The sequence below is a fragment of the Bombus fervidus genome, chromosome 19 (genome assembly GCF_041682495.2).
Source record: "Bombus fervidus isolate BK054 chromosome 19, iyBomFerv1, whole genome shotgun sequence".
In the NCBI taxonomy this organism is placed as follows: domain Eukaryota; kingdom Metazoa; phylum Arthropoda; class Insecta; order Hymenoptera; family Apidae; genus Bombus; species Bombus fervidus.
The window spans coordinates 1,608,158-1,631,868 of NC_091535.2; the positions used below are offsets into that span (position 1 = coordinate 1,608,158).

General features: G+C 42.8%; 1 protein-coding gene across 2 annotated transcripts in view; it reads left to right on the plus strand.

Annotated features, from left to right (window-relative positions):
• LOC139996815 (homeobox protein abdominal-A homolog) overlaps window positions 1-17,539 on the plus strand; it is a 42,601-nt gene extending 25,062 nt beyond the window's left edge. The window contains exon 3 of one of the 2 annotated variants that reach the window (XM_072021326.1): window positions 6,748-17,539. In XM_072021326.1, the coding sequence (XP_071877427.1) occupies window positions 6,748-7,175 (428 nt within the window). In that variant the 3' untranslated portion in view covers window positions 7,176-17,539. The remainder of the gene's footprint in view (window positions 1-6,747) is intronic. The other variant, XM_072021327.1, reaches the window with a different exon arrangement.
• The last annotated feature ends 6,172 nt before the right edge of the window (window positions 17,540-23,711 follow it).

Below are 23,711 nucleotides of genomic sequence, written 5' to 3' on the forward strand. Positions count from 1 at the left end.
TTTCTCCGGACCGATTAAAGCTTCCCGGAATTTCTTACCTTTCCACGGTCGTAGCCTCGTGGTTGCCCTTATTCGACTCCTGCCAAGAGATCGCCTAGCGTTGGAAGTATACGTGGAACTGGAAAGGAATCCAGGTGTGACGACAGATTGCGGAAAACACGACCCAGCACCCCGTGTCGACATGAGCGTAGGAAAAACTCTGTCTATGCAGCTGCTTGAAAGAGAATGTAAAGGAGGGAAAGAGAGAACAGTCGGAACAGACATGGGAGATACCGAGCATGACCGAGCGAGATTCATTTATGGTAATTTTATGCGCACCGCTGATCGCGGGTGATTATTGTAATCGGTACACGAAAGGACGGCCGATTAAATCTGGTCGTTTAATTTAAGCGTGACATTCCGCTGTTTGTATCGGTGGTGGCACCGTCTGTGTAATTTCTTCTAATCGATACGTTTCGATCGTCTGGAATGACGTATAACCCTGTTTGTTTTTCCTTCGTCGATATAAAATTCCAAGACTTAGCCATGCAAATGGGAGTTCGGCATAGACATTTTTATAAACGTGAATCAACCGCGTACAAACACGGAACTGCATTACGATTAAAACTCGTTGGCAACTGTATCTCCATGCTATCCGGTTACTCGAGCGCGTTCTTACTTCTTTGAACGAGCCACCAGGAATTCCACAGAAATTTTAACGAATCCCGATCTCGTTAGGAGTCGGCTCGATCGGGTCTTTGCGGCGTCATTGCGAGTTATGCGCGCTTTATGACTCATCCTTGAATTTACTTCGCTAACGCGAGGCGGGTTGCTTTTAGCGGACACACGAAGAGGAAGAAAGGGGTTGGCGCGTAGGAAAAAGCGAGCACACGGAACGCAAATATATGGGAACGGTTAGGTGTTGCGGCGAATGAGACGTGTTTACCGCCCGTGAACACGGCCAGTCGGTGTTTTCGGTGAAATAATAACTCAGGGTCGCGTAAATAATGCCGAATAAAAGCGACAAGGTAAGTGAAACGTACGACGAATAAAACTCGAGACGCGAATTTACCAGGCGATCGACGCTATTCCGGCTGTCAGTGGCTGTATCTCGTTTCCATTTCAAACTGCACGGCTCTTTCCTCCTAACGCCTCCTAACTCCTCCATTGCTCCTTTCATCCGTCCTACGAAACGTCGTTCTATTTCTATCCCCGTTCGAAGGAAGTGGACGTAAAGTGTGCTCGATATATTCCACATTATTTATTAATCGATTTACCTTTACTTTTGTGTGGCCTTACTACAAACTCGTCAAAGTCGAAGGAAACCTGTAGTTATTGAACCTTGTCGGCTCCGCGACGTGGCTTACGTAGAACAAATGGGAAACGCGTGTTTATAAATAGTCGCATTTCGTATTCTTAATCGAGTTTCGTTAATGGTGTCCGTGATGCGAACGAATAAAGAAAGAGGGGCGGTACGGAGTAATTTACGCAACGAAATATAAAGGCTGTACGGTGATATTCGACGGACGGTGAAAAAGCGCTTGTTGACCGATAACCACGAAGCACCGTCGCCCGATAACGCCGTCGTGCGAATGGCCAGACTCAAAATGGCTGTTAAAGCAACGCCGTCATTGTTTTCGACCGCGTTTCGGAAGAAGCGAAAACCACACGGAACGTACGAGGCGCGCGCTTGACGTTTAATCGCTCGTCTAGATTTACGATAACCTGGGCCTCTATTGGCGTCGCTATTGTGGTACGTACGGCAGCCCACCGTTTCGTTCCGCTATGAACGACAGTCCGCTCCACTTGACGCCGCTTTTCTCCTTTTTGCTAGACCCTCGAAATTATTATTATTACGGTTTCACGATTGTAAATCGTAATCTCGTTAAGCATGACTTTTATTGATTTCGATCGACGTCCCGTTCTTGTCGCGTTAACTGCACCAAACGTTTTCCATTCTTTTCTTCTACAATTGCGGTAATAGCACAGAAGTAACACAGAAGCGGAGGAACGCAACGCGGATGATTTTTTCCACGCGGCGTGCACCTTTCTCTTTGTGATTGCGAATTCTTGGCGCACGGCGTAATTTGTGGCGATTTCCATGCGTTTTTCGCGGAGTTGCGCAATTCCCTTGGTCGTTGCGCCAAGACATCGGCAAAAACTCGACGAGGTATCCCCACGGGTATTTAGCAGACTTGCGTAACCACCGTTTCTACGATTGCCGCCATGCACGAAATAAAAATATGAAGGACTGATAAGTATTGCGGGGTGAACGCGCACGGGAGGATCATTTTCCACGATTTCGATATCGCAGCGAATATGGCCCTTGATGGTCATGATGGTCAGCCTGATACTGACATTAACCGTCCTGGAAACGATTTATCGCGTCTCTGGTTATCGTATAGGGCGAGAAGAGTATGGAAAGTAATCGAAGATTGCCGGATACGATGACACGTTAACGTGGGGTGTGTCCAGGGGAAAGAATGTCATCCGAAGCGCATTTCTTATCGATTCGCGTGTAGAATCGTGAAGCTGATAGTTTCGCGACTATTCACAATATATCGAAGTAACTTTAAATTTATTTCACTAAACCTTGTAGTTTAACCATCGTTGGAATATGAAAAATAATTGCTATTTACTGAAATGGCTAATAATTACAAGATATCGTAATGAATAATTCAACGATGTTTTATCGAAGAATACGCAGGTCGATTAGAGCATTCGAAGGTAAACGTTGAAAATTCTAGAACGCTGCAAAACGCAATAAAATAGTGGATAAAGAGGATGAAAAAAGAAGAAAGAGCGAAGTTTTCTACCGAATAAACGGGGCGAAGCTTCCGAAATGACCAACCCTCCATTAGTGAATCCATCTCGAACGTATAAACTTGGTTACATGTTCCAAGTTTCATGCACCGCCCCTCGAACGCCCTATTTCAGCCAGCGAATTAACCTCGCGTCTCTTCAGTGGACGAGAGATAAGTTTTTCCCGAGAGAAACGATCGAGCGTAATCGAAGCGTTTAAAGTTCGATTCCATGGATTTCGTATAAATTCGCGAACTTAAGAGGACAACCGTGCGATCGGGCAACATTGATAGAATCTCGGTAGTAGGAAACGCGACCGAGGGGTGGCAATCGTAGGGGGAGGCGAACACAGTCAGGCAAACTTCCGCAATATCCTCGTCTACTCGACGAACGGTGAAGCCGCGTGCGGCGACCTAAAGCAGGTATTAAACTTAATATATGGCCGCAATTAGGCGCAGGCCTTCGCCCTTCTCGTTTACAGGCTGCGTCGTGTAGTACCACGCACATGCCGTATCACACGGCTGCCCTCTGCCAAAATGGACCACCGTCTGTCAGCTATAACTCCGTTGTCCCTGAATCACTCGCGACTTGCTGTTAATTAACGGGAATTTGCAGGCAGAAATCACGGGTGGTATCATCGTCAATCACCGTCACCGTGCTCGTTCCCTGTCACGCGATTGCGATGTAATAGAATCGAGGAAGTTTCGATCCCTCGACACGAACGTAGAACGAACCACGAGTTCGTTCGTTATGGAAAAAGTTCTCGACGAGTATGAAATTATGCGAAAAAATTCGTTTCTCGATGTCTCTGTTTGTTTGTATCGCCAATCTGTAGGATTGTTACGAGTCTGTTGATTTATGATTAATCAATTATCAATTGCAAATGTAAACCAGCTTATCGCGCTATTAACAAACAGAGGACGCGAGAATGAATGGTCATAAAACGAGTGAAAATGGTCGTTGTAGTGTGTTAGGGGAGGAAGAGGGGATTATCTATTGTGCCAGACTGGCAGACGCATATTACACGCTTCTTTCGTCACTTTCTTTTATTAATCGCATAGTGCGAGGTTATCGGCGATCTTCGATCGAGGGTTATCGGTGCCACGCCGTTTGAAAATAACTAACGTCGGCCAATTTCCTTTGCAGCGTTGTCTCGCCTCGTTCCTCTCTACGTTTGAAACGTCGGACGCGTTTACCTCTTGCTCGCCGCGTATTTCGCTTGTTTGAACGAAAGCAAAGGGAGCAGGAGAAATTGAAAGATATTCGAAGGAGAGGAGGAAGAAGGTACATAAATTAAGCATTCCCGGGAGCAAACGAGCTTCACGCCCAGCTGTTAACCCCGTCCGACGAAATCCTGGCCAGACAGCTCCCTCCGGAGGGGCGGCAAGAACGGTTATCTATAAATTCTGCATGGACATTAGCTTGATCCAGCGAAATTGTTGATAATGCTCGCGCCAGCGCTCGGCCGATGGTCCCGTAGATATTTATGGTGGTTGAAGTGTGTGGGGACAATCGGGTTCACCGGTGGTCGAGAGAAGAGACGAACCAACGAATTCTGAGAGCCGTGCGGTGCCTGTAGAGCAAAGAGGAGAGAGAAGCGATGCGAGGGCTTGGAGGCGAGGAGGGACCGGCAGGGAGGATGCAACGAAGGGTTTTCTGGCTGCTTGACTCGCCCCTGGCATGATATGCCGCCAGCAGGATGGAATGGTTTTCCCTCCGGTTGCCAAGGTAACCTATGGCCCACCCTTCGAGCTTCAGCAACCACCCTGTCGCTGTGGCTGCACCGGCCGCGCGGGCTCTCTTCCTACGTGAGCTAAACTCACGCACACAAGCTTGCCGAAAAACCACGTTGGCTCCGTTGTTGTTGCCTCGCACACCGATCTCACGACCGTACCCGCACCGTACGCACAACCACTACTATCGCATCGACACAGCACATGGATAGGAATTGGCGAATATGTGTAACCTCGTCGGAGGCTGTGCACAAGCGCACATACACACCCAGTGAATCCTGGACCGCACTGCTGCAAACGGCCATGCTGAATTCAATATCAGCATTCTCTGCATTCCCTCGCGATTTTTCCGTTTTTTCCTCTTTCTTGTCTGGCTTTGAACAATGACGACAGGATGGGTCATGTCGCGTGTTACTAGCTGCTTTCCTGAGAGCTTCCAGTTCTCAAAGCATTGTTCGCGAACTAGAAAATGGAGAAATACGCCGGTTAAAGAGTTACTGGAGGATACTTGCTCGGGATTTGCGACGGTTCGCGCAAATTTCACGGAAAGTCATCTATCTTTCCATCTCCATGAAGCGAAATGAATTTTCTCTGAAAGACGAATGATAGATAAAGGACACGGGCAAAGATTTTATAAGCATCGAATATCGTTCGTCTTTGACTAATCGGTTACAACACGATTTCGGCACGAATCAACGACAAAATTCATCGAACACAAAATCTCGCTATCTTTTGGTAGTCGGTAGCGCGTATTTGCTTCATCACGTGGCAATCATATAGCCACTCAGCGTCTTCCCGAGAATGATGGTATTATGGCTGACTGTTCATTGCGCCGGAGAACCGGTTTCTCAGCGACGAACTGAAAACGCTGAGCCCACCCTTCTACGCCGCCGGCCAAAAGTAAAATTACGTTCGAGCCAATTGCGAAAATTGCCCGTGAGAAGTTTATCGCGCGTCTATGGTGCAACTCGCGGCCATCTTACGCTGCGTTCTCTTCTGTATAAATCGCGAATAACCAAACTGTGTATGCCTTTGAAACTTCTAAATCACCGTTCGCGTAATTTCTTAGTACTTAGGTATTTAGCAATGGAAAGTGAAAAGATATCAATTAGTATGGATAAACGTAAGGCTTGCGTAATTACTTGGATGGAAATGTCGAAGATATTGGGATCGCGTGTTGTTTCGGATAGGTTTTTAAAGGGCTAGGTAAGCGAAGTTTTCAGATACGAAACCAGGTAAAGCCAGGTGACAAGCGTCAGTCTTTACCTGGTTAGCGCGGCCATGTGCTTCGATAGCTACCTAAACACCATAAAAAATTCAGTGCGCTCTGCGTATCCCATTTTACGACTTTGACTCTGCGGGTGCAGAGAAAGTTGGGCGAAAAGATATTTCAAAAAAGGGTTCAATCTTTCTTTACGCCTATTTACAATGAACACGTAGACTTTTTTTTCTCCAAAACTTTCTACTTTTTACCTCGTTCAACCCCTGCAATAAACTGACCATCCGAACTTGTTGCTTTTTTTCACGGAAAGAGAAAGCGAAGAGAGAGTTGAGATTTGTGACTCGACAGGCGAGACGCAGGTCATTCCATGAAAAAAGAATTGAACTTTACGTAACGAAAAACCTCGTTCGTAATCGGGGTAGCCTTCTTTTCCTTCTTACGTTCGCGAGACGGTCACGAAACAAGAACGGCAAATTTATATGGTCGAAAAAAGGTGAAATTAGTAGCAGTTTTATTGCACGTAGTTGGTGTTCGCGGCTAATGACATTTATGAAGTTGATGGATCGACTAATACGTAGTAACCGGCTAATGCATATAATCGCTCAGCAATTACGTAAGCGAGTTTAATAAATAAATCAATAATGGATAATCACAATGGAGTCAGTGCACCATATAGAGTAACAGCTTTCGTAAACGAAACTCGTCTTCAAGATCGATCTCCGTGCGTCAGCGAAGGAAGCTTTTAATTTCAAACGTACAGCTATTGAATATAATTTGATCACCCAACCCTTTGCACTTCTTGCGTGCTCATTGTACCGAGCCAACAGTCAACTTTTTCTTCCAAATTTTCACTATCAATGTGCCAATCATTCGAGTAACTCGCGCGACGTTTTATTTATCTTCGACCAAGGGGACAACGAGCGTGGTAAGCATATCGACGTGGCAGGAGTTGACTGTGGTAGTGCAAAGGGTTAAAAGACAAATTTTCCTGCATAAAAAAAACTAACCTAGGCAAATCTGCGTTTTTGACGTTTCCAGGGCCGAACGGTTGTCCGAGGCGTAGGGGTCGACAAACGTACACACGGTTCCAGACGCTGGAGTTGGAAAAGGAATTTCATTTCAACCATTACCTGACGCGACGGCGACGAATAGAAATTGCGCACGCCCTTTGCCTCACGGAACGACAGATCAAGATCTGGTTCCAAAATCGGCGGATGAAGCTGAAGAAGGAGTTGAGGGCGGTGAAAGAGATCAACGAGCAGGCCAGGCGGGAACGGGAGGAACAGGACATGATGAAGAAGCAGCAGGCTGAGAAGCAAGCGAAGATACAGCAGGAGCAGCAGAACGCCGCGCTGCAGCATCAGCAGCAACATCACGTGAGCGGTCTCGACAAGACGCAGAGCGATCTTCTGAAGGCGGTCAGTAAGGTGCCCACATAGGAGACTTTGCTAAGCCGGTTGTCTTTCTTTTAAAGAAGAAACAAGAGACTGGACGCAGCAGCCTAGACGCATACATCGAAGCGAAGTAGCTGATAAGAGGTTGGCCAAACGTGTAGAGAGAGAGAGAAAAAAAAACAAAATAATCGAACTAACGCGAGCAAGCACGAAAAATGCGCCTCTTCTTGCTCTTCCGGCGTGAACCGACTAGGACACGAAGGCCTGTCTCTTCGAGACTTCTTTTTCCTCCCGCTCTCTTGACTGAGAAGAAGGTGTTCTCGCGTGCTTTACGTAGTACGCGTACTACGAAGACTTTATCAAGTGATCTCTGTTCTCTTGTTTTCGTATCGAGTTTAAAGAGAAGAAAGGGAAACGGAGAGGAAACGCAGCAGAGGACGGTTTTACGAAGGCGAACGATTACGACTCGGAGTAACGACAATAGTGCACCGTGTTGTGCCATTGCCCCTCTCCGATGAGACTCGGTGTCGATAAGAGGCAGAGACGCGGGGATTGCAAAGGTTGTGGAGGAAACGAGGGAACCGAGAGAGAAAAGCGCGCAACGATGTTTCAAGTTGTCTGTCTCTTTTGTTTTTTACGGAAGAAGAAAGGAACGAAGGAGAAATAGGATGCGGAAGAAGTAATCGTAGTCGTTAGAAAACAGAGAGAGAGAGAGAGAGGAGCGTAGTAGAAAAGCGAAGCGTATAAAAGAAGCGAGAAGCACACCCTCAAAAAAAAGAAAAAACGGAAAAAGATATTTAAAAAAAAAAAAAAAAATACTACGTACTTATTTGGCTGGGCCAAAAGGAAGGACCTAGCCTGTGACTGATTCCTAGAGCGTATAATGTAATAATTGTTAATCGGGCGCGACGAGTCATCGCGATTGCCGGGTGATGAACAGCGGGGATGATCAGTTGGCGCGATAACTGCCACACAGAGACATACACGAGGAGCCAACGATCGCGCGTCGGAAACCGACGAACTAGAATTAGCTTGAACGAGGAGAGGCCGAAGGATTAACGCCGCCCTGCCGTATAACAGAAGATCCCGTGTACGGCAGCGCCGACGAGACGATCAATTAATACCGACGGAGGAGTGGTAGGGAGTAATTAAACGAGGCTGTCGAAGAATTCGTCTAATTCCGCTGAACGATCAAAACGGAGAGAGAAAAAAAAAAAAGGGAGACACGAAACTCGTTGCTCTCCGCCATACCAAGGAACATGGACGATCGCGGGCCTGACCTTTCAAATTTCTCTATTTCAAGTTCGATCGATTATTCTAATTATCTCTCGTTCACCATACGACAGTTACCAACATTGTTCATCGCGATATCTTTTCTTCGCGTCTACGTATATATCCGCCAGCTTTCTCCGAAATATCCCGATCAAAGTTTAGTTGGTCGACGAGAGTTTCTCTATTGTCGATAGAAGGATATGGCGAGAGGATGAGTGAAAATCGAATGTCACGGTATACGCGTAGATTCGATACAGCTTGTTCTTCGGGGATGAACCGATAACGCGGGGTAACTCGCGTTACGATTAGTCTCGCGCGAGTGAATGAGCGGCGGAAAGGATGGCAAACGGATCGTAGCAGAGAACTCTCGACGCCCTCGTTAAAACATAACATACCTATCGTGCGATTGCGGACTTTGAATACCTCGGATACCTTCTTCGGATACCGCGCTTCTTACCGATTATAACGAAACTAGCGGCGCATGCATTCGACTGTATGCGCACGAGCAATTTCGTGCCGCTGGCCGACTTCTTTCCACGAGAGAGGAATTTAGTGGTACAAATCGATGCCATTTGCTGAGCTCCTTTTCCAGAGTTAATTAACCGTGGTTTACGCTCGTGATTGCCTCTTCGAGACTTCGCGTTGTAATTAGGTAAATTAACGTCGCTCCCGATAATATTTCTGCCATTTCTGACGTCCGTGCCGACTACGCCAGATCTGCTCTCGCTGACGCAAATATCCTTTAACCGTGTTCTAACCGAACCCGTTGCGAATCGGTGTTTCCTTCAGTTTTTCGTTTCTCTTTTTTCTTTCTATACATTCTTTTCATACGTTTCTCCGACCCGGATCGGCCATGTTCTCTCGCGAAACGTTGAAAAAGATCGACGTTGAAACGCGTCGTTGCTTCGATTGGTATTCCTTCAACGATAAATTCTCTCTTTTCTAAAACTGAATGTCCGTCGGTTCCTCTCGATTAGTACCAGGTATTAGTCGAGAGGAAGCCCGAGGCGCGGAAATTTATTTTTTTACGAGGAAATTTGACGAAACCACGATGAGCGATGAAGCGTTGCACGAAGATGTTAGGAAACTACATCCGAAACTACATGGGGAAAGATCATCATCGATCAGACAGAAAACGAGATTATTCTTCTCCACGTATTTTTTCGATCTCTCGATAACGATGTTTTAAACTATCTCGATGAACGAACGTTTCAAACGTTCGAGAACGCCGTTCATTCCGATAAACCCGACCAGTACGACCGTGTTTCGCATAAAAAATTGAAACGTTTCAGGTAGTAGTCGATTTCGGGAGGGGCTGACTCGTCGATGAGCATTCACATTCATTTATCGCTTCAGTTAGATCTCAGATGATATCGCGCAAGGTATCGCTAAGGCTTTTACTAATACAAGATAACTTGTATGAAAGCAGCACGTTTTCCATATTATCTAAGATAATTTATCGTTACGCTATTGGCGATGATCATTGTTTAATTGGGTCGCGGTCACGATCCATGACCGATCCCGCGACCATTTCGAACGCGACGTTCTTCTAAGAGAAATTTATTTTCCAACTACGATTGTTTTTTTCTTTCTTCTTTTCATACTTCTTCCTTCTTAATAACGTTATTCGCTCATTTCGCGTTGACACATGTTAATTTTTGTCTGTTAATTTTACGTAGTGTTATCATAGTTATATCGAGCATATTATATATATAGCCGTGTTAATTCGAGTATCGAAATCGTTAAAAATGAACAGATGATTATTTCGTTCTGTTCCTTCCATCTTTTTCCTTCTTTTTTTTTTTCTCTTGTTCAATTCTTTTCATCGATTTGTTATTTCCGTGTCCGAGTATCTCTGTGTTACACTTTCGCGTCCAGCATCACGGGACAGCAACGTGCTTCCGCGGACGATAATCGAACGTACGAGTGGCCGTAGTAAAAAGGAAAAGGGGCGAGAAAATCGGAAAAAAGAGAAGAAAACGTGACGAGAAAAAAACGGAAGTACACTAGAGAGAGAGAGAGAGAGAATAAACTTCTAAATACACGCAAGAGATTTTTACGCAAACAAAGACACATCACCGGACGAGTATCTCACTCTTAGTACATTAAATACGTAATTTGGTGTCAGGGTAGACCTTTTTCCATAGATATAGAAGCCGTTGTTGCTATTTACTTACGTAGAATTCGTAACGATGAAGAGGACTAGTAAGGGAAACCGTGAAAGAAATGCCGACCTTTCAGATTATATAAATTATTACCTAATTATTTTTTTCTCCTCCCCGTTAATGTCGATCCGTACAAAATAATCCTCCGCCGTATTCGACGATTATCGATTCGGATGGCGACCGGTTTTTAATATTATTTATCACGAAACAATATGGAATGTATCGTCGATGTCATTTGGTCTTCCGTAAGTTAATATTCTTGAGATTTCCGCGTCGAAAATTTCTCCTTCCTGTCGAACGCCTTTTCTTGATCTTTTTCCGTTACTCGCGATTTCCAGCGATTCGTTTGATTTTCAAAGTTTTGAAAGAAATCGACGAATTGCTTATCGATCTGTTTGGGAGAGAGGTACGGACGAATCGTTGAAACGCTGCAAACAAACGCATATACGTAACTCGAAGCAAGAAAAATCATAAGATTTGTTTTCCAGGAAGGCGGAGGATCTGTTGTACGAATCGCTCAATGACTATCTATTTACGATGTAAAATCATAGTGTACACAATACCGTATTATATATTGTTAAAAATAACGAGTACGTTATATATATATATATATATATACATACATAAATATATATGTATATGAACGAAAGGGGAAGAAAATTTGTTCTACCGTGCTCGGAAAACGAAGAAACAAATAGAAAAAGAAAGATTTTGATAGTAGTATCATAATGAAAATGAAATTTAGAATACGTATGACGTACGTAAAAATACATAGAGAGCAAAAGATTAATAGAAAAAGAAGAAATGGAAAAAAAAATCTACGCGACAAAAGAATAGGAAGCGGGAAAAAAATAAGATTTTGTTAAATCGAAGGGAGGAAAGGAACAATTTTTAGATCAGCTAGAGCAGCTATTATTATATAGTGAAAAAGTAAAGAATAAATAGACGTCCGTAATCAAGGTGAAATCGCATCGTTTTTAGGGGGAAAATCTAAGGAAAAGTAATATTGAGCGAGCGAGAGACCGAAAGAGAGAGGGAGAGAGCGAGAGAGAGAGAGAGAGAGAAAGGAAGAGAGAGAGTGAGTGAATGGATAAAAACCGTATTCATATTAATACTATACCGCTAATTACCTAAAGTACTATTATACATAAATATCGCCGTACGTAAAGGTAACGATTAAGCTGAGCATGCGAGTTTACGCACGAGATGTACTCATGTAAACTATCTCCATCCACCTTCATCCCCACCCGTCCCCTTCTTGCTCCTTCAACCTCCACGCCACCTTCCTCAGACCTCCACATAGAGAATATACCTCTGCATACCGTTAATTGTAACGATGTCTTAAACGTGTAACGAGCAAGATAAACGAAAGCGAAGAAAAAAGAATATTACGTTTACGCGAACGACATAGAATATAAAATATAATAAGATACGGTAGGATATACGGTTCAGTTGATAGGAATGGAACGTTCCGAGGGAACGGGATACTCGGAAAAATATATAGTTGCCGCTGGGTCCCAATTAATACTGACGCAGTTCGATGAACACAGCCAACGAACGACGACGACGACGACAACGACAACAATGACGACGACGACGTTGATAGTTAAGAGAATCGACGAGACGCGCGTTTGATCGATGTTAGTATCGAATTCATGGAACCGAATATTTGTTTCTTGCTTATTTTGCTTTCCTATGTGTTATTTCTATAATTTTTGTTCCTTTTTTTTTTTTTTTCTTTTCTTCCTTTCTGTTTCTTCCAACGACAAACAATAAGTCGAACACTTTCGACGAATTTTCTGAAAGACGAAGCTCATAGCGCTCGCTCGAAGGAATTTGAACGAAGAATCGTACTTGGTTACTTGGAAAGTCCGTCTACTCACGATTCTCGTTTCTGTTCGCGTCCGACGTTAGCGCGATCATGTTAGACATGTCGCGGTTTACTTCTTACGATTTCGCCTGCGTGCGTAACGTTGTATTATTGCGACTTCTGGCGACACAACTATACCTTCTTCGGAGCAGGATCGAGGAGAATCGACGCACGTGGCCGTAGCGACGTAGAAGCGGAGAGAACTGTGAGAAAAATTGTCGACGCACGCAAGTCGCATATCGGTTCCGGTCTACGTAATCTCAGTTACGGAATTTAATGGGGTAGCAATATAAACGCGCGACCTTGATCGGCGTGATACGTTGTTCGTGATGCATTTCGTGCTGCCGGTTTAAGGTTATTTCTGTTCTATATCGACAGTTTTCTGGACGGAAAGTAATAAAAGGAAGGTGTGCGATCGCGCCTCAATCTTCTTCGGCTCAATGTATACGTAAAAAGAAATACGAATGTGAAAAAGAAAAGGACGAATGGAAAAGGGAACTGAAGAAATTTAATGGAAAGGGGAGAGAAATTTTTTACGGGGAAAAAAAAGAAAACAGAACATTAAAGAAGGGAAAAGATGCACGTGACGCGATCGAGTCCCGAGAATCGGTGTAACTATTTGTAGAAAAGCTTTACACGTGACTCTATTTACGAATTATTAATATTAATATTATTATTATTGATAATATTATCGACCACACTATTTTTATTATTTTTATTACTACATAGCATAGTTACGTTTTGTTTTGAATGTTAATACCGTTTGCGTGTACAGAGTCTGTTTTTTAAAACGACTTAAGTGACGCGGCTGGCCAGGAAACGTGGTTAGCGGAAGTGGCGGCGCCGATACGTCCGACAAATTAGGGATATACGTAACGCGTACTAAGTATAATTAATTATCATTATTAATTAGCTGAGAAGTTTGTACAGTAATCGCAACGATGAGATTCGTAGCGACCATGTTATATACGTACGTATGTATTAAGTCTTTAATCGTTAGTGACTGCGGTTCGAAAGGAAAGAAAAAAAAAAGAAGAAAAAAATTAAATGTAGCTGTGTGTGTGTGACGCGCATTCACACGAGCCTCTCGCCGAGAAAGCAGCGTGTCGAGTGTTTCGACTAAACGAACGAACGAACGAACGATTTGGGAACCTAGGCGTTTCCGCTTTCCACTCCTCTGCTCGGCTCGCTCCATTCGGGACCCTAGTAACCGAATTCCGTTCATTTTACGTTTTTCCTTGAACCATGTTGCTCGTTCATCCTGAAAGGATAAGTCGCGCCGAGACGTGCCTCGACTGCGTGCCGTCCTCTCGTTGTTTCTAATTGTAATCCCATTGACGAACAGTTTCAAACAACCGATCGTTCGTTGCGTGTTGCCAGTTGTTTACGTTACATCGTTTCGTTGCATCGTTTCCATTGTTTTCTCTTTTATAAGCGTTCGTGTTGATCGTCCACGTTATTGTCTATTTTTCCCCTTCTTCTGTTTTAAGTTTCGTTACGAGTATTTTATGTTCCCGGTGATATACTCAGTGTCGCCAATTTGTTACGGAAATTGACGTTAATTTTATGAGATTAATAAAACGTAGCGCGTCGCAGAAGAAAGAACGTGCCCCGCGTTCCCAAATCATTCGGGCAAAAACCGAAGAGGATCAGCGCGTCAGACGTGAATTTTTAGAGTAACAGAAGAAAAACTGTGCGGGCGCCGTCCACATACGAAGCTTTCTCTCGGCTTATCTTTAAGCTACCTAATGGCATCTACATTGTTATAGAATATTATTCCAAATAATTGACGCGTAATCATATCATATAACTTTCCTAACGCTTCCTTATTCTCTTTCGCACCCTCCCCTAATCTTACCTCCATCCTTTCATCCATCCCTCGCCAACCTACTTCCTTAATCATTTACCCTTTCTTCTCCTGACATCTAATCGAATTACTCGCTCTATTCTTACCATTATTATAGATGTATTATATTGAATTAAAACTGTATCGATTAGGTCTATACATACGCATATATATATATATGTACACACACACATTATATATATATTACTATATATGTATTATATATGTGTATATATATATATACATGTGCAGATTCACAAAAACACAAGTAACAAAAATAAGGAAATAACACGAACAACGTTGACAACAAAAACATCGCTATTTAGTAGTACAACTTTTGCCCGACTTGCCAAACTCGCGTAAAAAGGAACAGCAATTATAAAGATGACGAACCAACCACGATCCATCGTCGCTCTTCTGGAATCGATTTGACGATTCGATAAATGGTGAAATGGAATACGTGCGTGTCTCGCGCGGTGCTCTCGAGAGTGTTGGAAGATCAAAGAAAAAAAAAAAAGGAAATTTGATGCGTGCACGCGCGTATGTGAACACTTCTCTAATCCGAATTAAGGAAATTGTGTGAAACGGAAACACTGTGGAGTGTGGCTCGAGCGTTGGTCGAAACGGTGTCACAGCGTTCTGAAGCGCAGAAGAGAGAATGGAAGAGAAAAAGGGGATGCGAGTGTCCTTCGAACGAAGGACGACCTATGTCTGCGTAAATGAGAAAAAGGGGAATAATTAATCGGAAGCGTGTGAATGAGAGAAACAGGATGAAAGGGAATATTCGCGTGAATTGTACTATGTACGTGTATGCGTTGAGCAACGTGGCATATTTGACAGAAATCTAAATTTTTGAACTATTATCGAATATATGCGTACTGATTGGTCATGAAAAAGCGATGAAAAAAAAAGGATGGAATTATTTAAAAGGACACGATATCGGAGTCCGTTTGACAGGATGCAGATAGAGTTAAAAATATGAAAAGATGAGAATAAAACGATGGAAGAATTTGTTATATTTTCTTTATTACGTACTAAATCTGATTGTTTATTTATGAGCTGTTTATTTTACATGTTTTTTGTAGTTTTGTTTTTGTTAAATGCGAAGCGAAAATGTAAGAGTGTGATTGAGACTACTGCCGAGTTTTATTTTCTTCTTTTTTTTTTTTTTTTTTTTTTTAATCATACAATTAATGCTATTATCGTTTTTTGTACGTTTCCGAGATTATGTACAGATATTTATAAAAACGTTGCGACTTCGAAAGACGTCGATTTCGTCTCGTAACCAGCAGAGAGCACTTTCGCGATAGACCATCAGAGTGAGATCTCCGTGCCATAAAAATGCGCGACCATGATACGAAACGATTCGATCGTCTTTCGAAGACAAAAGGAAAAGAATAAGCAAGAACGATTTGAACGAAAAAAATGCATCTAATTGTAATATATTATCTCTATATAAGTTTCTCTTTTTACTGTGTTCGTTAGAGAATCTTACGATCGATTTGCGTGTGTTACGCAACACCGCTACGCACATAGACTCGGAATTAGATGTAAGCACTTTTTTCCGGAGACTTAAGTAAAATTTTCATTAAAATGTAAAACATCGTAGTTGTGCACGCAAACATAATGATTCCTTGGCTTCCATTGCTTACAACTAGTTCCGGAAGTCGATAGGCTGGACGAACGTGTCGGTGGTCTACACTCTAAGCGTTGTTTCTATTATTGGCAGCTGTCCCATTTTTCGCGCGTGCGTTGAATACTGTTACCTTTAACGAGGATTTTTTTATGGTAGTTCTATGCTCGCGAGTGTACAACATCGTGTGTATCCTGCCGGTTAGTTTCTTAGCGGGTCGATGATGCCTCGAGAATTTCACGTTCGAACAGAGAGGAAGGGGTAGCTGTCTCATCGGCTATTCGCGCGTTTTCGCGTTGCGCGCGAGAACGCGAAATTTCCCTCTCCCCTTATCTCTTCCCAGTAAAACGATCGTGCGATTCTCGAACTTCCGTTTTATTAAGTTCTTCGTCCTTATAAATAATTTTCGTCGGCTATATATTGTCCTGCGCCGTTACACGGTTACTTAAATATTGTTTATTGTTTCGAGAATTAAGTATAATATACGCGAGTGATGGTTATTCTTAGAAAGTAAGTCGAAGACGAGCCGAAAAACGGAGGGAAAAAAAAACGTAACTAGAAAAGTAAGAGCCACGTAGCCGGGTTTGTGCACATGTCGCATTCTTTAACTCTCGAGTCGCCAATGACGGTGGGATTTTCATATCGAAAGTTTCTCTTTCGAGTGTTCGATGCTTCGACGCGATGTACTGTGATCGTTATTGTTTTCTCTGCGCAAAAACAGAAGTCATTGTTCCTCGTTTTTTTCTTTTCTCTTTTTTTTTTTTTTTTTTTTGTAGAACAATTCGACATCCAATTTCTTCTCACGGTACTGTTGTAGTTCAACTCGTGAACCATTCGTCGGAAGAACCGTGCACACACGTTTTCAAATCTCTCCACAGACATATACACACACACACACACACGAACACGTATACGTACGATATACACGTGTTTACACATGCTCACCGTGCAAATTCGCATACGTAACGTACACATACTCACACATGTACCATTCGAACGTAAAAAGAAAAAAAAGAAAAAAAGAAAAAAGGCAACATACGAAAAAAAATATCAGAAAACCGAGAATATTTAGGTCTTATAATTATCGTCTTGCTGTACCTACGTTAAATGAATGGAACGCCGTGTATTACTTCAAGAGTTTCTTCGATGTAAATATTAACACTACGTAACGTTAACGTTGCTCAGTGAGCGAGGGACCGCGGCGATCGATCGATCGAGTATAATTGATCGAGAGGCGACTTTGTTGTTGATCGCTCGATCGATTGGTTGGTCGTCGAGAGAGCCGCGGTTCCTCGCGTGCCGCTGGATGATACCTAATTAATGTAATGCTAGAACGATAAGAGAGCGTAGCTGTCCTTCAATACCTACCTACCACGTTAAGAGTAATAAAAGTAACGGAATAATGGAGTCTCGTGTCTACTGACTATTTCAAGAATTAGTATTATACCGTACGATGAAAAAGGTGACGACGACGAGGGTGGCGATTGACGATGACATTGACAGGCGAAAAGTTAATCCATTGACAATGAATGTAAATGTATCCATTTTCGAAACTTGATGTAGAATTATACTCATAAGCTATATCTATGATATACAAACGAAATAAAAGCGTATAGTAAATTATAGGGTGCATCATCAATCTCTACGAGCCCTTTGCTTCCAGAAGTGTCTCCTATTCGAAACGAATTTCGTAATATCCAAAGATATATATCCTTTGATACCGAGAAACAGAGATCTGTATCTAACTATTTATTTATCATCCTATTCGAATTTAACAAGAATCGAAAATTACGCAAGAAAGAGAAAATATGCAGATGCAAATATTGCGTTCGACCGAACTCGTTTAAAAAATTCAAATACGACATTGCGAGTGTTTTATTTTCTTTTTTTTTTTTTTTGTATTTCGAGCAAAAGGTGGCGAAACGTCAAACGGCCCGCGATTTCTGTCGATTCTCCGAGGCTAATTCCGAGAGTATCGAAGTTTACGTCTCGATTGCCCGTTTCCAGCCACTGGGGTATTATAGCGGAGCTCTCCAGTCGCAGCCCTCGCAAAACTCACCCTATCTCGACGCATTTTCGCCACTTTTACGCTCAGAGGGGCGGAACATTGAAATGGAAGCATCGAGTGGTCGCGTATGGCTGCAGATATTCCGAAATAACCGTATCGGTTTATACGCCATGGTTCCCCAGGTTCTCCTCCGATGCGACAGTCACCCATTTACCTCACAATCCTGATGTCCATTCACCGTCCTTAACTTGTACGTACTATTGTTCGATCTGCACGGTTCAACTTCTGAGAACTTTTATCTCCTTTTTTCTCGATGATTCGGAAATAATAACGACGTCGGTAAATTAATTAAAAAGTTGATCGTGTCAAGGGTGGAAAATTTCTGGTGGCTCAGTTGCCAATGAACGAAATCCTAATGTTGTTGATCGTGTAACGTTATGAATCGCTTCTTTCGTTATTTTTTATTAAGTTACGTTGGACAAACTAATATACAAGAAAAGTATATGTAAACATTTTTCATATATAACCGAATATATTCGTCCATTAATTTGTAGTCGTGTAGAATTTGTATTTAATATACAGAAAGCACACTTTAATTATAATAAAAAGTAGCCGTAAACGGAGGTCAAACGAAGCTTATCGATTTGCATGTTTTCACACTATCCTGCACCGCAACCCACGAGGATTACTAACAGTTTTATACTTCTATTTCTTCGAAGCTTATTTTCTGATCACGTTAAAAGCTTTCTATAAAACGACGTAATACAAAGCGATTTGAAACAGAGCGCCGAAAACGATAGCTTGCGATACAGAGCAGATACGATGCAATTTCGTTTCCAGCCACTGTCGAAACAATGGCCATGCAACATCGCGCAACTTTCCGGGTTGTTCCTTTTTGCATCGTGGGATGTGCGAGTTTCGGACCCAGAATAAGCGGAAGTCTGGCCATCTTGAACGAAAGGTTGTTCGGGTGTCGTTAAAAACGGTGGATGGACGCGAACAGTACGAAAACAACCGTAAAATTACCGTGTACAACTCGGCGTGTAACGTGCAGCGGTGGTTCGAAAAATTTACGGCCTTCGAGTATCGTCGATGAAGAACTCGTAAACGCCGTATAATTGCGTGTAAACGTTTTTGTCGTCGCGCTACGGTTCACCAGCAACGTGGAGAACGGAAGGTCGATTACAGCGAAGCAACGTTCCTGGTAAATCTTTGAATTTGTGTAACGCGAGACTGTGATTTTCGAGCGATTATACGAAACGACTTTTGACTGGTAGAAACGAAAGCTCGAAGTAGAGTAGCACACCGTTTATTTTAACGAATCGTTGCTGCTTCGATCTGCTTATCTCGACGTTCGCTCCTATTAGCTTTCTTTTAAAAAATCTTCGTCTTTTCTTATAAACTAAAATTCATATTTAAAATCATGCCTGTAAAGATATAAAAAGGCTATGAATTACGTAAATTTCACTGAAAATATCAGACATCAAATTGCTCGGTACTTTACTCCTTACAACTCGATCGTTAAAACGCGAATTTAACCGATCGGAAAGAAACCATCTCGATCGAGCGTTTGCCGATGCTTGCGCCGTGCAATCGCATTCGAACGAATTATCGCGAAAAAGAATTATTCACGGTAACTTTACTTTCTGGCCGAGCATCCGCCGCACGAGTAAAATATCGATTACTTCGTTGGAACGGGATCCTTGGGAAATTGTCTGACGGAGATCCGATTCAACCGATAGAAACGAATATAATAAAAATCCTGGCAGCTACGTGGAAAACGAAAATCATTACTAATTATATCGAATTATAATTTTCCGCGAACAGGTTCTATGGAATGCGCGAAACGCTCATTATCCTTGTGCCGGCGAAGCTAGGCTCGCGTTCACCTATCGCTGGATATAATTCCCCATTTCCAATTATCTGTATCTCGTCAACAGTGTATCCTACGTTTAACGGGCGAGTTCGTACGCACCGGCTGAAACGAATGGCTGAACATGCGTTGACACCCACCCTTATCGCTTGGATATATCGAGCACCGGACGATTACGAGGATTTACGGACGTGACTGGGCCCCGCGTATAAATTCTTGCCTAGCCGGACAGATGAAAAAGCCTGTTTAATGTAAGGAGCAATTAAGAGTGTCGCGACCGACGAGGAAGCTGAATTAATAAAACGCGCAATTTACGGAAGACGTTTGGAAAATTTAGTTGCCGGTTCTCATGCTGAACATGAGGGAAAACCTTGTTAATCTCTTGGCTCGCGCAGACAACGTGCAAGTTGCAAAGATTGTAAGGACGAATACAAGTTGCGCAAGTTAAAAACTATTTATGTTAATTACCTATCGGTGAGTATTATTAGTTGATCTTGCCGCATTCGGATTTTGGTTGTGAATCGAAATTTCTTCGAGTGACATGTAAAGTAAGCGTTATAGATTATAGATAAATATGTCGTTTAATAGAAGGAACAATGAATGGTATCGCGACCGGTGAGAAGGCTAAATAAAACTCGCAATTTACAGTTTTGTCGAATTTGGCGGGGAAGTTTGTTAAGCAACGTAGAAGTTGCAAAAATTGTGCGAAAGTTAATAATAGTTGAGTGAATGTTAAATTGCTTAGTGATAATTATTAAGACGTTTATTCTTGCCGGATCGAAGATTTCGATAGCGAGATGGAATTCTTTTCCAGTGACATGAATTATGTGCTATAGATTGATGTATGGGGATTCGCGTATGAAATATGTCGAATAATAGAATGTTTAACAGCATCAATGGACGGATAAAAAGAAAGTCATAGAAAAGACCCTCGCATTCACGCGATTTAAATCCCTTCGAGTTTTCCTGGAAGGGTAGCATAAAGCTCTTACATATGCAATCCTATAAAGGACAAGATGAAGGACGCCCTATTACGATCTAACAAAATATGTGTATTTACATGTATATTTTACTCAGATTTAATAACGTCGTTCTTCCACGCGATCGATCCACTTTCGCGTTTCATTTGATTTAAAATTTGGATAGTGGCCGATTATTTTTATAGAATTATTTCTTTTCGTAGAAGTTCTTCCCACCTGATACACTCGACTTTTCTTAACAAACAACATCTCTACATTGCCACGTTTCTATGAAATTAATTATAACGCAAGAACAGAAAACAAACAAGTCCGAGTGTATGAAAAATAAGAAAAATCAAGTTTCCTTCAACATCTGCGATGTTGATATTTCCAGGCTCTCGCAATCTATCCTTAAATACCAGTTTGTAAATGGCAAGAAATCTGCCAACTCGTTCAAGACGCGTTCAAAAACGTATGTCAACGTCCCCTTTCGATATCCAACGACCACGACAACGAGCAAACGAAATCTCGTTTAGCCCGAGGAATATCGTGGAACGCCGAGAGCGGTAACTCATCGGATCAGTCGCGAGTATTGCGCGTCCTGGAATCTTATTTTCCATGGTGGAGAACGGGCCGGACCGGCATTGTTCCCGTAGCCGAATGAAACGGATCCTGCGCTATCCGCGGGCTCTTTGTCCCTATCCCGGTGTTTCCAGAGAGGGTCGTGCCCGTTCTCTCGGGGAGCAACGGCATTGGCAATCTGCGAGACTGGTGTAAGCTACGCGGATGGAATATTAATTCGTGGGGTTAGGGCTTCTGGTACGTGCGTGTACCTAGCGTTACGCACACGTTGCCGCGCTCGTGACTGCTCGTATATCCACGTCGCTGCGAAAATATATATGCTCCGGGCGTGCGAGACTTCCATCCCGTTTTTCCTTCCCTTAGTTATTGGTTTCGTCGACCGGATAGCTGCGAGAGGAAGAAAAGCGGTAGACCAGTCGAGCGAGGAGTTTAGGGGTGCTCCGGGTTCGAAACACTACCAGGAAGAAGCACTGTGAACGCTGCCAGATCCTTCGAGCAACTTTTATCAAAACGTAGAAAAGGATGAGAGCGACTGGATGACTGCTCGGTCCATGCGCCTCCGAATTACGCGTCTGTTCGGGATACGCCACGCGATTTTTCGCCTTCTCAGTCAGCCTCCCATGGACGTTTCAGGATGGGAAACGATTCGCGGCACTCCTTTTACGGATCGGAATGCTGCTAACCGTGTTACATGCAGGGCGTGGCAGGATTACCGTAAACGGTGCTGATTCTTGCATTGTACGTGAAATCAGTGACTAACGTTCGCTGCTTATTACGCATAATGGCGAACAGTGCATAGTGTATTATATAGTAATGATTCAGAGGACGAAATCAGAGAGAGTTGGCGCATTTGTTCAGAGGCTGCTACGATGTTATTACACGCTGCTTGATGTTCCGATTATTATCGAAGGCAGTAAATCGAGAAACTGGTAGCTACTTATCGTTTCTACGACTGAGTTAGCCAGTATTGTTGCTCCATCGTTCGATAGAGTAATCAAAGTTCGATCTGTAAGATGGCAATTCTTTTATTTTAGATACGTAGGTCTATACACGCAGACGATCTCGGTTAACCACAGCGTTTACACGCACAGATCTCCTATCAATGTGAGAAACTTGTACAACGTATCGGAGAAACATATTTCTCCAGCGATTTTCATTTATTGCCTCCACGTCTGACACTTAAATCTCGTTCAAGTAGATTAGCCAAGTTCTAATTTTCGAGTGACCTTTTTCAAATTTCAAATTATTGGCTAACCCGAACAAGAATTTATAGAAAATTCTTCAGACGACAAAACCTATTCTTTAAAATAATAGGCAGACAGTAAAAATCTCTAATCTATGTTTCACGTTGTGTCACGTCCGTTCGCGAAGATTACTCATTCAAGGATCGAGGGTTAGAAAAAAAAAAAAAAAGAAAAACGAAGCACAGCTTCATCCTCACGGTTGTTTCACGTGGACAGGTTTATTATCGCGGACCGTTCCTCTCGCTTATCTCAAACACGCACTCGAAACACCGCAGTCTTCGTTATCGTCTTCACGCACTTCGTACGAAGACGTACGCTGACCTCGGCTCTGTTAGCGCATCGAAACGCTCCGTTCCGTGCTGCGTGCGAGCGTTCTGCACGCGCTGCAGTTTCTACGAATCGCGGTTGTTTATCGCGTTCGAGCTGCAGCCGCGTTCACGACCTTTTGCACTCTCGTTTCATCCACGATCTTCACGTTGTACCTGAATTCCCTCTTTTGGACACCGTCGAGTCTGTGATCTAAGATCCTCAAACTGCTGCGCGCGGAGAATCTCAAACGATATGTGAGAAGACACGTTAGAATTCTTTTGATTATTGCGTTGTTCGACCGTCTTCCAGTTCATTGTAGCTTTCGAGGATTTTCAGAAAATTCATTGGGAAATCTCTGTGTCCAAAAATGTCGTTGTGGCGTGTAAGGGGATAGTGTATCAACCCCTGAATTTGCTTGTACATTTTTATTTTTCATCGCTTTAGAACTTCGATCATCGATCACTGGTGAATCTTCGAATCGTCGAAGCACCTGAAACTTTCTATCTCAAACTGATTTCCAGCAAAATGTACTTTTCTTAATCCTCTCGACAATTTAATAAACCAACGATACATTTTAGTAATGTCCATATAGAAATTAATACAAATCAATCAAAATACCCAAATTATTCATATGTATACTGCGGATTTCTATGCATTTATGCAAAATACAAAGAATGTATAATATGCATACCATATACATACATGCGCAATACGCACTTTGCACATATAGATACAAGTAGAACAATACAAAGTACTCGTTGTAACGTTTGACAGGTAACACGAATCTCTGTGCAAGTGCTATTCCTTTCGTCGTATCTGT